Source organism: Macaca fascicularis, chromosome 1, assembly GCF_037993035.2.
Source record: "Macaca fascicularis isolate 582-1 chromosome 1, T2T-MFA8v1.1".
NCBI lineage: Eukaryota > Metazoa > Chordata > Mammalia > Primates > Cercopithecidae > Macaca > Macaca fascicularis.
In genome coordinates this window covers 139,946,748-139,960,206 of record NC_088375.1, presented here as the reverse complement: position 1 = coordinate 139,960,206, position 13,459 = coordinate 139,946,748, and the positions used below count along the sequence as shown (strand labels likewise).

Here is a 13,459-nt window from a genome sequence, read left to right as displayed (position 1 = left end):
CGTCCATTTCTTCATCATGCTGGATTTGCTCTTCCCTTAACCTTGGCATCATGTCCTGATGATTCTGCCCTTGAGAAATTCTTTTTTAAAAAAGTAATGGCACTTGTTTTTTCGTAATTAGACAGAGGTAATACATGGTGCTTGAAGAAAATTAGAAAATGCAGCTAGATTTTTTTTTTGGCACCTATCAGCCTCTTACTCATTTTGATATATAGTCATCTTGTGTGCAAGCATATATTTTAACTTAAAAATGAGATCACACACTTTTAAGATCTGCTCCTTCCCTTATATTATAAATGTTCTTTCTAAGTATCCTAAAGTTTCTCATAAATTATTCTCTCCCTTTACATTCTTATCGTTCTCACTATATCTTACCTGGATTATTATATCTTAATTGGTCTTTTTGCTTCTTTTCCTTTTCCAATTTGTATTCTTTCTTAAAATCCTGATTAAAACATGTGACTTCTTTTTTCTTTCTTTTTTTTTTTTTGAGACGGAGTCTTGCTCTGTCGCCCAGGCTGGAGTGGAGTGACTGGATCTCGGCTCACTGCAAGCTCCGCCTCCTGGGTTCACACCATTCTCCTGCCTCAGCCTCCCGAGTAGCTGAGACTAGAGGCACCCGCCACCGTGCCCGGCTAATTTTTTGTATTTTTAGTAGAGACGGGGTTTCACCGTGTTAGCCAGGATGGTCTCGATCTCCTAACCTCGTGATCCGCCCGTCTCAGCCTCCCAAAGTGCTAGGATTACAGGCTTGAACCACCGCACCCGGCCGTGACTTCCTTTTTCTTATAGGGTAAATTACAACCTGACTTTGGCCTTCCTTTTAATATCATCTGCTTAGGAGATTATTGTTTTATGATCTGGCCCTATGTCCTCAACCTTTCATTTGTTTACAACATCATGTCTGTGACATTCTGTCTGTCCCCACAACAGAAATAAATATGTTTTTAAAAATTGATTAATGCTTATTATCTTTTTTGTGAATATTTCTAATGACTCTTCAGGCATAACTATTTGTTTTCTCTCATTTCTACAACTCTCCTGCCTTTGAAGAATCCTTATTTAAAATACAAGCTTTTCTGGAAAGATTCGTATATTACCTTCCAATCAGTTAACAGCTTAATGTTCATTTCAACTATTGCAGGAGTTCAATGAATGTAAAACAAATTGGAGATATTGGATGAATCCCTGGGAATTAGTAAGGGAGGTAGAAGGGGCTAATTTGGCCAGCCTCCCACCCTCTGCAGGCCTTCTTCCCTTACTTTGGCTTCTATGTCACTGTCTTATTCTTCCAATTTAGAAAATTTAAGATCAGCTTTAAATGTATGTACTTGGGGTTGGGGTGGCAGGATTCTCATCTCACAGAAAGATAACTGATTCCTACCCAGTGTCTTGACTTTCCCTGCTTTGTAATCTGTCTTGCACAGCATTGCTTAAGTAATATTCTTTAAACGTCACTTTTTAACATCACTTTTTGTTCTACTGAGAAACTTGCAATAATTTTATGTGTATAAACTCAGTACAGTACCATAGTTCATGTGATTTTAATCCCTTTTTTCTCCCATTAAATCCTTCATCTTTTTTACCCTTAATCCTCATTCTCTTTTTTGTTTTACTATTTATCGTATTTCTAATGCCATAACTGTCTTTTGGCACCCCAAACCTTCCCGTCCCACAGCTTAGGACATGAAGTGATACAAATATGTTTGCCTAAATTTGTCTGCTACTTTTAAAGTATAATTCTTCCCTTCATAACTAAATTGAAAGCCCTATGAGGGCATGGACACTATTATAAGTTTTTCTAACAAATTAAACCAAATTTATTCTACCTAGGCAAAATTGTAGGCTTCAGTTTTGGTTAGTTAGCTGTATATTTACAGTTACTGTCTTTTTTCATTGTTAAAGTTATATGTTAAAAATATAAGAAAATAACAGTACACTATAATCTGGGTAATCTAAGTTATATTCCTAGCTTCTGTCCTTGACTAGGTATATGAAGGCAAGTCCTTTGACCTGCCTTGAAATCACTTTTGAATTCTGAATGAGAAAGATTAAATGAATCTATGAGGCCTTTTTCATTTATGTAATATTCTTGAGTTCTCTTTTAACTATATTTAAAATTGCTCATAGAAAAAAATGTCAGCCAACTGTATTAAACCTTACATAAAGCTTTAGATTTGGAAACCAAAAATTGTTACCAAGGTAATACTTCTTTGAACTTTCTAAAATGCATTTAGTTAATTTACTATACCTGGTTTATTTTAGACAGGTTACTTGGTACTTATTGCTGTTATGCTGGTGTCTCGAACGTATTGCGATGTTTGGATGATTCAAAATGGAACACTAATTGAAAGGTACTTTTTCATTCACCTTCCTCCTATATGTATGCAATGCTAATTGTCTCATATTTAAGCATTATCTTTATAAGCAAGAAATAGATTCTAAATTAGGTAAAAGATACTCAAGTCAAATTATGTGTTTGTTCATTTACTTAAAAAATACTTAGTGTTTCCCATGTGCCAGGCAATGTGCTGTACTGTGATAAGGGTCTATATGCCAGCGACTAGGAGAAACTGTACCAAGCCTTGCTGAGCTGACAGTTTATCAAGAGTTAGAGACAGGTAGACAGAAAATTAAGATGCAGTATAATAAGTGCTGTAATGGGAATTCTAAAAATCCACCAAGTTGGATTTCGGAAATTAATTAGATAATTTGGAGGAAAATTTCAAAGCATTTCAAAGAATCACATTGATTGTGTTTATTAGAAGGGAAAACAGTTCTTAGACATTTCTTTCTGCATCTGGTGTTAGTGGTTTTTATATTTTTTCATTATAGTGTTTCTACATATTATTAATCACTGCAAATTGCTGATTTTGAATGTAAAAACATAAAAAATGTCAGTTGGGATATCTTGGGTTATAACAATTTACCATTTATCCATTAATAAATAATTTATTTTTCATAATACCAATTAGAATGTCAGAATAACAAATTTTACTAGGAATTTTATTTCCTGATATGCAATATTTTGTCAGAAAATTCCTTAAAAGTATTTAATCTAAAATAACTTTTTGAATGACAGTACTTAAAATTGTTAAATGCCCCAACATTTTGGAATAAAGGTTTTTTTCTGTTAGATTATCGATCTGCTTCCTAAAGATTTGTAGGAAGAGGAAGAATGCTTTATGACCATGCTCTCTGACTCATTTCTCTAGGACAGTAAAGAATCTTGTATGTACAGGATTAAAGCCCTTAAAGTACATACCTCTGAATAGGGGTAAATTATGTAGGCCCTCACATTCCACCCAAGTCTCCCTGAAAACTGTGGTCAGTCCTGTGCCTTTTAATTTTAATCAAAGTAATATATGAACATAGCTTTAAAAGTAATACATGAACATAGCTTAATGTCAAATGTCCTGCAGGACTTAATGACAAAACACATCAGTTCCTTGGTTCCTCTCACTCCTAACTGTCATTACCTGGAGCCAGTCATCTTCTATTCTTTTTACTGTTTCATTTATTTTGTGTCTGCGTTTCCATATTGCATACTTGTATTACTGTTTATAGATTTCTTAGTTTCAAAAGTGTAAGTGTTCATCTCCTACTTTGGAAGGTGAGAATTAGCCCTTTTACACTCCCTCCATGCTCATCTTCTCAATGTTTTATATATATAATAAAAATTATATAATTTTTTATTAAATCACAATTTATTGTTTACATAATTTTGACTATTGCTTACAGCTGAACCACATGGCATACTTTGGTAGTTGCTTTTCCATACAGCTTTTTGTTTTTCCTGGTGTTTACAAATTGACAGTTATTTGTGCACATTATTATTTTTTTTAAACCTACTTCCCCCTAATTCAGCTTGAGCTTTTTGACAATACTGTGAAATCTTCTCAGTATTGTAATATGGTCAGACACCAACTAATCTATCAACTTCATCTTTCTATTTCCACCCCCGCCCTATATGTTTTGTAGTTTCCTGTGTTTTGCCTTTTTTTTTTTTTTTTTTTTTGAGATGGAATCTCGCTCTGTTGCCCAGGCTGGAGTGCAGTGGCACACTCTCAGCTCACTGCAACCTCTGCCTCCTGGGTTCACGCCATTCTTCTGCCTCAGCCTTCAGAGTAGCTGGGACTACAGGTGCCCACCACCATGCCTGGCTAATTTTTTGTATTTTTAGTAGAGACAGGGTTTCACAGTGTTAGCCGGGATGGTCTCAATCTCCTGACCTCGTGATCTGCCCACCTCACCCTCCCAAAGTGCCGGGTCTTCTTGCTTTAATCAGGATTGGTTGCATATTAGGTACACCAAATAGCAATCATGTTTGAACTTGCTTTTATCATTATTCTGGGAATTTCTTTCATCTTTGTATCCTGAATTAAATAACCTGTTTCTGGATTTTTTTTTTTCTCTTCCTCAGTATACTTTCTCGGTTTGGCAGATGCACTCTTTTTCTGAGTAAAGGTGAAGGGAGATAAATTTTTGAGACCTTGTAGATCTGAAAATTTCTTCTAGTCTCATACTTGATTGATAATTTAGCTATGTTGGTGCCTTCCAAGTTGGAATTCACTTTTCTTCAGAATTTTGAGAGCATCACTATGTTCTGGGTCTCAACCTTGGCTGCAGAATGATTGGAATCATCTGGAGAATTTTAAGAACTATGAATGTCTGGGCCCTACCACTAGATATTCTGATTCAATTAATCAAACCTTTTTGAAGTATCTGGTAGATTCTGTTGTGCAGCTCCAGGGTGGGTATTGAGGCCTCTTGCCATTCTGATTGCTCAGCTGTAGCTGGAGATTTGTTTCTCCCTCAATCTCCCCCTTGGTCTTTTTAAAAAAATTGTTGATGTTGTGTTACTGGATGTTTGAAAATTTCACTGAACATTGGTATGAATTTTTTGTGCTGGGCACTAGGTGAACTCTTTTTCCATCTAGAAACTCATTCTTCATTTGAGAAATTTTCTTGTGTTTAAAAAGAAATTATTCCTCTCCAATTTTTCTGGAATTCTTATTAGCTGAGTGTTGGAGCCTCTGGACTGATGATCTGATTATCTTATAATTTCTCTTCTATTTTTATCTCTGCCATTTTATTTTATTTTCTAGGAAATTTCTTTATTATCTAGTGAATTTTTATTTGTTATAATTTTATTTCCAAGAGTTATCTTTTATATGGATGTTCATTTGTATAGCAATCATTCTTTTAAGGATGCAATATTTTTTCACCTCTGAAGCCATTTAATTTTTAATGTGTTTTTAGCTCCCTGCATTTTTTGTTTCTTTCATGGTGCCTTTGTTTGTTATTCTGTTGTCATTCACATTAGAGGCTTTCCTCAAGCATTCTATGACTCTTGGCTATGAATTCATATTTAAAATGAAGTGCCTTAAACACTTACTAGAAGCTGGAGTTGAGAGCTTAATTGGTCTCCCTTGAAGGGTGTTTGTAGGGGAGCCTAATCATGTGCACGTGTGTGTAGTACTCAGTTTTAAAATTTAATTATGAGATTTTTAAAAATTGCTTTTCGTTTTTTTTATGAGTTTCTGAACAAGTTTTTAAAAACCATTATTTTGGTATACTTTACACTTACGGAAAAGTTGTAAAAATAGAATAAGGGGCTGGCTATAGTGGCTCATGCCTGTAATCCCAACACTTTGGGAAGCTGAGTCAAGAGGATCACTTGAGACCAAGAGTTCAAGACCAGCCTGGGCCACACAGTGAGACTTCGTTTTTACAAAAAATAAAAAAGTTAGCTGACTGTGATGGCACATACTTACTACTACACAGGCACAACTACACAGGAGGCTTAGCAGAAGGATCGCCTCAGCTTAGGAATATCCTCTCTCAAAAAAAAAAAAAAAAAGGATTAGCATAAGGAACTTCCTTATATTCTTAACCCACACTCACCAATTGTAAAACACTCATTTTAAAGTTGTTAACTTTCTCCTAAATAGTTTTGAGCCTCTGCTGTGTATGAAATTCTTTAACATTTGGACCTTATCTCAGAAAAAGAAGTTTTAAAATATTGTACATTCGTACAGGATAACTTTGTTTGAAAAGTTAACATATATCTCCATCTCAGTATTTAAGCTACAGTGCAAATTTATTTATTTATTTTCCCTTTTTGCCTTTTCTAAAGTAAGTCTAGATTCATGTATTTCTGCTAAAGAGAGCCTTAAGGAGACTTATTATGGTCCTTAATGTACTTCATTTAATATTCTTTTCATATTTTAAACTTATTTGTTGATGGTGACTTTGGAGTATGGAAAATCTTAATAGGAAAGACACCCTCTTTAGGGTAGAAACTATACTAATTCCGTGACAAGGAGGAAAATTCTTTGTACCCTGTTGCTGCTTTATCTAATCATAAAAATATGTTTTATTTTCACCCATTTGGCTACAAGCAGAATTTAAAAATTACCAAACTCTCTTTTATAAAGTTTCTTAAACATTTGGAAGTTGCAGTGATTAGGGCTATTGTAAAATTGTTTTTGTTAATTACTTTTTTTGCAGTGGAATAATAAGCAGAAATAAGACTTTATTCAAGAAACCACTTTTTAAATTTATAGCTGCTACTCCAATGGTAAACCATTGCTGAATGATGGCATGTTCTTGTGTGTTTCACAGCTTGGGCAGCACTAAAGCACTTTGGTTTTATGTAAGATTTGGTTCAAACAATTTTAACATAAATTCTCTGAACCTTTTGTACTGTCTTGATTGCTTAATGTCTCTAATATTCTTATTGCTATAAACAACATTTTTGTGTGGTTCTATTTAACTTTCTTGTAGTTAGCCTTTTTTTTTTTTTTTTTAACTGTTTTGCTTTTTAGGGGCTACATAAAAATTGGAGTATTAATTTCTTTCAATCAGTCTAAAGGAACATTTCCCAAAGTATGTTCTGTGGAATCTTGGCTATGATAGAGGAAATGCTTCATGCTACAAACCCCTCACAGAGAGTTAAAATGCACATACTATACATTAAAAGCTTTGAGAAGGTCTCTAGTCATATACTAGTTATTTTTGTGTGTACATGGGCAGCCAGGTTTAAACCAATTAGTCTAGTGTTTCTCAAATGTTTTATACAAATATATTTTATGAAATGTGGGAATATTACTAAGTATTATTTGAAATAAGAGTTCTGTGATCAAATAGATTCTATCTTTGTGTTAGGTCATACACATATCTTACTCAAAGATCCTTTACTTATGTAATAATGCTCTGTTCAAATTTTTAATTAAAACCCTTTTAAAAAATTTTTAATGTATATTTTAAAAGCAGAAAAATACGTAAAACAGATTAACAATAGGCAAAAGAGGAGCTAGTCTAGTTGAAGTGTGTTGAGGAACATGAAGCTTCTATAGATCCATTCTGGGCTCTGATCTATGCGTTAGTGCCAGTCTTGGCAAACTAGGACCCACAGGTCAAATCTCACTACCTGCCATCTGCTTTGGTAAAGTTTTATTAGAATACAGCCACACTTCTTCTTGGCTGCTTTTTTTTTTTTTTTTTTTTTTTTACTGTGGCAGAATTGAGTAGTTGCAGCAGAGCCCTTAGGGTGCACAAAGCCTAAAATATTTACTCTTGACCCTTTGCTGATCCCCATTAGTCTGTCTCCCTGCCATTAGTTCACACAAATAAGCATCAGATTGTTAAATATTTTAAAACAAACAAATGGTACTTTGTTTATTCATAATACATTCCTGGGACTATAAAGTTGTTAATTGTTTTGCTCGCTAAATTTGTTTTGTAGCCACTTAAGCCTTTTTTTAAAGCAGCCATTTTTACTAAGAAATAATTAGTTATCATTCTGTTTAATTTCACCTTTTGCAGGATGAGGTTCCAGCAAGTTCAAAATGATGACGTTTTAAAGTTGCAAACATGTTTTTGCAAAAAAGTGTTTTTTAGCATCTTTTTTATTGATAGTTTTGATTTAATAGAAGTTTCCTAGAGTAATTTTAGAGCTTTACAGAAGTTTTCCTAGTGTTAGATTTTGCTTCTTTTGCAACTAATGCATTGCATGTGGTGGTTTGCAGTGGTATCATTGGTCGTAGCAGGAAAGATTTCAAGAGATACTTATTGAACTTCATCGCTGCCATGCCTCTTGTAAGTTTAATTCATTAAAAATCTTTTTAACACAGGGGAAATTTGCATCTTTTAAAAATCTTTAAGGGTTTTACTTATTAAATTCTTTAAAGATTTATGATACTATATTCCTATTTTCAGTTTAGGTTTGTAATTTATAGTATAATTTTCAATGTAAACCTTCATACTAGATAAAAAGGGGATTATGTTTGGTTTAACTTCATTTATAATGTGTATATATATTCATATACATATGTATGTGGGTGAGGGGTTTTTTGGCATTTTTTTTTTTTAACCTTCAGTCCAGGTTTTCTTCGGTGTTTAGCAGCATCCCATTAGATAGCAGCAGCACCCTTAGTTGTAACAACCAGAAATGTTTCCAGTCATTGCAAAATGGATGTGGGCGGGGGGCAACTTGGGGAATTGGGGGGGATTTAGAGAGGGGAGTGCAAATCATCCTGGTTACTTTAGGCCATAAACTAGTATCGTAACTTGTACTACTAATCTCCTTCAAGTTAAATTGGAATTTATGGTCTGAATTTTTTACAGATAAATTGTTTATTCTAAAATGTAAGTGATTTTCTTAGTTTGGTTCTCATTTTAATTTTCTTGGCACTAAGAACTTAATGTTCTAAATTTGTGGGTAAAAATGAGAAGCTTGGCTGTAAAATCCAGTTACGTTGAAATTGCCAGAAATTCTTGTTTAATAAAGCTGGAAGATGGGGATACATAGCTTTTAGACTTTTTAAAATAAACAATTGGAATAAGCAACACAGATATGAAAGATTAAGATTCAGCAAAGACCACTTGAGAAAATTTTTAATGTAACAATAGAAAATGTTAGTAAAGATGGCTCTAGATATAATCTGGAAAATAGCATCAGTTGGTGTAAAACCTGTAGTTTTTTTTTTTTTTTTTTAACAAATGCAAATACAGTGTATATAGAATTCCATTGTCTAGGGTTGTGGTGCTGATAGTAGGAAACAGAAAATATAAACATAAATGTCTGAACTCCTAAAAGCAAGTCTTTACATTGGCTAGAAAGGGGATAGATTTGACGTTTTGCCCATTTACCAAAAAAAAAAAAAAAAAATGGCGATACGTCTCGTAATTAGTGATATTAACATATTCCATGTAAAGTTTAACATAGAATAATTCAAACCAGGTACATTTGATTTAGCTAAATGCAGTAAAGTAAAACAGAACTGAATTATATAATTTGGATTCAATTATAAAAATTATAGGATTTGGGACACAGGAAATAATGGAGAAATAAATTATAGTTTAGTAAGCAGAAATGAAAAGCAAAACCAATAATATTTGTTTGTTTGTTTTAGATCTCTCTGGTTAATAACTTCTTGAAGTACGGGTTAAATGAGCTTAAACTGTGCTTCCGAGTAAGGCTCACTAAATACCTCTATGAGGAGTATCTTCAGTAAGTGATAACCTATTTTTATATTAAAAATATTTAAATACAAGAGTACTATTTGTGAAGCTGATCAATATAGCGGTTTTTCTTATTTGTTGTATGTTTTCTAAGAAAGCCGCTCTTAGGTACAGAAGCATATTGGGAACAACCTCTCAGTTATTTGGAATCTAGTCCTGGCTTTTCCATTAATTGACAAGTCATCATTTTCTGGACGTGTGTCCTCCTCTCTAAAATCAGGGCAATCGATAGGATCTCTTCTGGCTCCAAACTTTTTTGTTTCTATGTATTTGAGCTAGGCGGTGTAATGTGATTTTTTTGGTTGTCGTTTTATCTTTAAAGTCACTTGTTTTAAAATTACTTTTCTTCTTGCTATTTTAGATCTTTCACATATTATAAAATGGGAAATCTGGACAACAGAATAGCTAATCCAGACCAGCTGCTTACACAAGATGTAGAAAAATTTTGTAACAGTGTAGTCGATCTGTATTCAAATCTTAGTAAGGTAAGTTTCTCTACTTTTTAAAAGATTATTTGTTTAATTTGTTGAATTTTGAATCTAAGCAAATTTATATAGAATTGATTTTATGGACAGAACAGCAGCATGTAAATATTTAATGCTTTTGTAAGAAAATTAGAGTTGTTGTAATAGTTTTAATTATTTTAATTTTTTCTATTATTTTTGTGAGGTACTTTGGCAAAGAACTGATAATTTAGTGTCTTATAAGGATTTTCTAAGAATTTTACAGGTTGATTCCATTAAAACAGCAGAAATTTGAATTCTTATCTTTTGACCTGCATGTGTCTGGCCATTGTTAGAGATTGGCTGTCAATTTATGTTTCTAATTCCACACTTAGAACACTAGACTAGGACTTCCTTTCTGCCCATTTCTCTGCTTCAGTATCTTTAATTCTAATAGATCATTAGTAAGTAGTAGTCAAAACATTTCACAAGATGCAAGTATATTTCAGTTTTCTAATTACTGTTTTTCCCATTCTCCTCAGAATATTGCCAAAGCTCCTGACTCTGATAGGCCTTAACCAGTTTTCCTTCTTCTCGCTGATTTCTCCAGTTCTTGTCTTAGTCATGTTATCTCACCACCCTTACAGCTTTCGCTGTAGTCTTCTTATTAAACTCTCTGTGCCATTACCTCTTGCATTGACTATGATATGTAGTAGGCACCTATAAAATAGTCTGCCCAGCATCCCCTCCCCTCTTCATCTGAGATGCTTCAGTTCCCACTCTAACTCATGTGACTTCCCTTGGTGTTGGATAGGAGCTTGTCTCATACTGGACCAATGATAGTATCTTTACCTCTGGTCACAGTTGACCTAGATACACAGTTTTGAGACAAAAGAAAACCAAAACTATAAAAAGGACTGGGTCACATTGTAAGAATAGGAATGTCCTAGCTTCAACCAGGTTGATGGAGGGAAGGCAATTCTTAGAGATATATATCCACAAGAGCTGCTCTCCTCATGCCCAGGCCCAGTGCTTTTCACTTCCAGCCCAACTTTGTTATTTATTTAGCTCTCCAGAAGCCTTTGCTAACTGATCCCAAACTCAGGAACTCTGACAATTACAAATAGTTCAGTAATTCAGCTTTCTCTTCTGTTCCCATTACAATATTTGAAAGTTTGTTCTCTCTCTCTCTCTCTCTCTCTCTCTCTCTCTCTCTCTCTCTCTCTGTCTCTGTGTGTGTGTGTGTGTGTGTGTGTATGTGTGTGTACGCATGCATGGTGGGAATGGGGGGTGTATATATTTCAACTTTCCATATAATTTTATAGACATTATTATGTATTCTTTAAATCTTGGTACTTGAGCAACTCTCAGGTTTTGTCACATCTGGAATAGAGAAGAATGTTAAATTAATTAATTGTAGTAGAGCTGTGCACCACTGTGTAAATTAGATGTTTTAAACATCTAATTGACCTCCAACTTAAATTATGAGTCATTATTTTTGTTATAAGTTTTAACAATTCTTGAATTTTATAAGTATCTCTAGCTTCTTGATAATTTATAAGGCAAAAAAAAAAAAAAAAAAAAAAAAAAAGGAAAGGGAAAGGTAGATGTTGAATGTTGAAACAAGCCAGTTAACAAACCAAGCCATCTGTCCTAATAATGTGGATTAGAAAGTGCTGGCTGTTGGCCCAGCACAGTGGCTCATCCCTGTAATCACAATACTTTGGGAGGCCAGGGTGGGCAGATTGCTTCAGCTCAGGAGTTCAAGACTATCCTGGGCAACAGGGTGAAACCCCATCTACAAAAAATACAAAAATTAGCCAGGCATGGTACTGTGCGCCTTTACTCCCAGCTACTTCAGAGGCTGCAGTGAGCCAAGATCTTCAGGCTGGGTGACAGAGCCAGACCCTGTCTTAAAAAAAAAAAAAGTGGAGGCACGAGCAGTGGCTGTTGACTTAAAGTGAATGAACACAATTTGGGTTTCTTGAAAAACATTTCTAACTAATGCAACTGATGGTGCATTAGTTGAGTTGTCTCTGTGTGTGAAGAGCAGTACATTAATGTATTATTTTGGTTCTAAAGACTTGACTTTTATATTTCAAAATTAGATTCAATGACTTACTTGATTATTTTGCCATAGAAGTGATAATGTAATAGAATCAAACAATATTGGAACAGGAAAAGCTTCTCACTTTACAGGTGAAGATATGTAGAAACAAACTGGTAGCAGATTTGGGGTTACATCTCAGGTCATTTTATTTAGTATCTTTACATTATATTGACACATTACTGAGTTACTGGTGGTTAATTATCACAGTAGAGGTATCTTAGTTGATGGAAAGTGATAAATGTTTTTCCTACTTGATGGTCAGTAGACATTGTGTAAGCTGTTCCCATTTTAAGTTTCTTGAGAGGAAAACTGTTATCTTTCATGTATTCTTTGATCTAGTTACTATCACAATACATTATACATAGTGGGAACTCTACATGTTGATAATTATGTATTAAATGTTTAATAACATTTTGTAGTTAACATGTTGTATTAGCTATCATTCTAGTGCTTTAGTTTTAATTTGTGTATTCTAATATTTATTTTACAGCCATTTTTAGACATAGTTTTGTATATCTTTAAGTTAACGAGTGCAATTGGAGCTCAGGTGAGTCTTCTTTTATTTCACCTTTTAAATTGATATAATACAATATTTGAAATACATATTGTGAATAGCTTGATGGCCTGTAAGAATTTTTGTATATCTCAAAGAATGTATTTTCACATGATTTACCTAACAAAGTCCAGTTATAAAATAATACTTTACTCGAGATTTTAGAAGTACTAATTTTTCTTCTTAATTTTCAATTTTGTGACATTAAAAACCAGACAAATATATTGGCCAAGGGTGGTGGCTCACGTCTGTAATCCCAGCACTTTGGGAGGCTGAGATGGGAGGATCGCTTGAATCCAGGAGTTCGAGACAAGCCTGGACAAAAAGCGAGACCTGCTTCTTTAAAAAAAAAAAGATAAAACAGAAGTATTTAAACCATGAATATACTTATACTTATTGTTTCAAAGTGATGTCTAAAAAGAGATATGGAGACGCCCATATTAATATGAAATTCTAATGTTAAAGTAACGATACATTTAGAGTGGGTATAACAGTTCCAAGACTATTTTATAATATAAATGGTTGGCTATCCCATGAGCCTTATTATCCAAGTCTGATATTTGTGATGGCAAGAATCACTTTTAAGTTTTCTTTGAGTTATCTTATTGAAATGTAACTTTAGTCATTTAATATGTAATGTTATTGTTATATGTTTATAATGCAACCATATAATAATATGGTTGTTTTATATATGTGTGTGTGTGTGTATATGCATTTCAGTTGATTAATAAATTATTTCCGTACTGGTTTTTGTTGCTTTCCAAAACACTGGGAAAGCAGAGTTTTGGTTTTGCTTTGTTTGGTTTTTTGAATTTTTCTGTTTAT

At 33.7% G+C, this 13,459-nt stretch overlaps 1 protein-coding gene across 4 annotated transcripts in view; it reads left to right on the top strand.

Annotated features, from left to right (window-relative positions):
* Positions 1-13,459, top strand: part of ABCD3 (ATP binding cassette subfamily D member 3) — a 101,363-nt gene that overhangs the window by 54,650 nt on the left and 33,254 nt on the right. For all 4 annotated transcript variants that reach the window (XM_065518560.2, XM_005542668.5, XM_015432616.4 and 1 more), the window contains 5 exons: positions 2,266-2,354; positions 8,034-8,103; positions 9,420-9,517; positions 9,890-10,013; positions 12,572-12,628. In XM_065518560.2, coding sequence (XP_065374632.1) covers positions 2,266-2,354; positions 8,034-8,103; positions 9,420-9,517; positions 9,890-10,013; positions 12,572-12,628 — 438 coding nt within the window. The remainder of the gene's footprint in view (positions 1-2,265; positions 2,355-8,033; positions 8,104-9,419; positions 9,518-9,889; positions 10,014-12,571; positions 12,629-13,459) is intronic.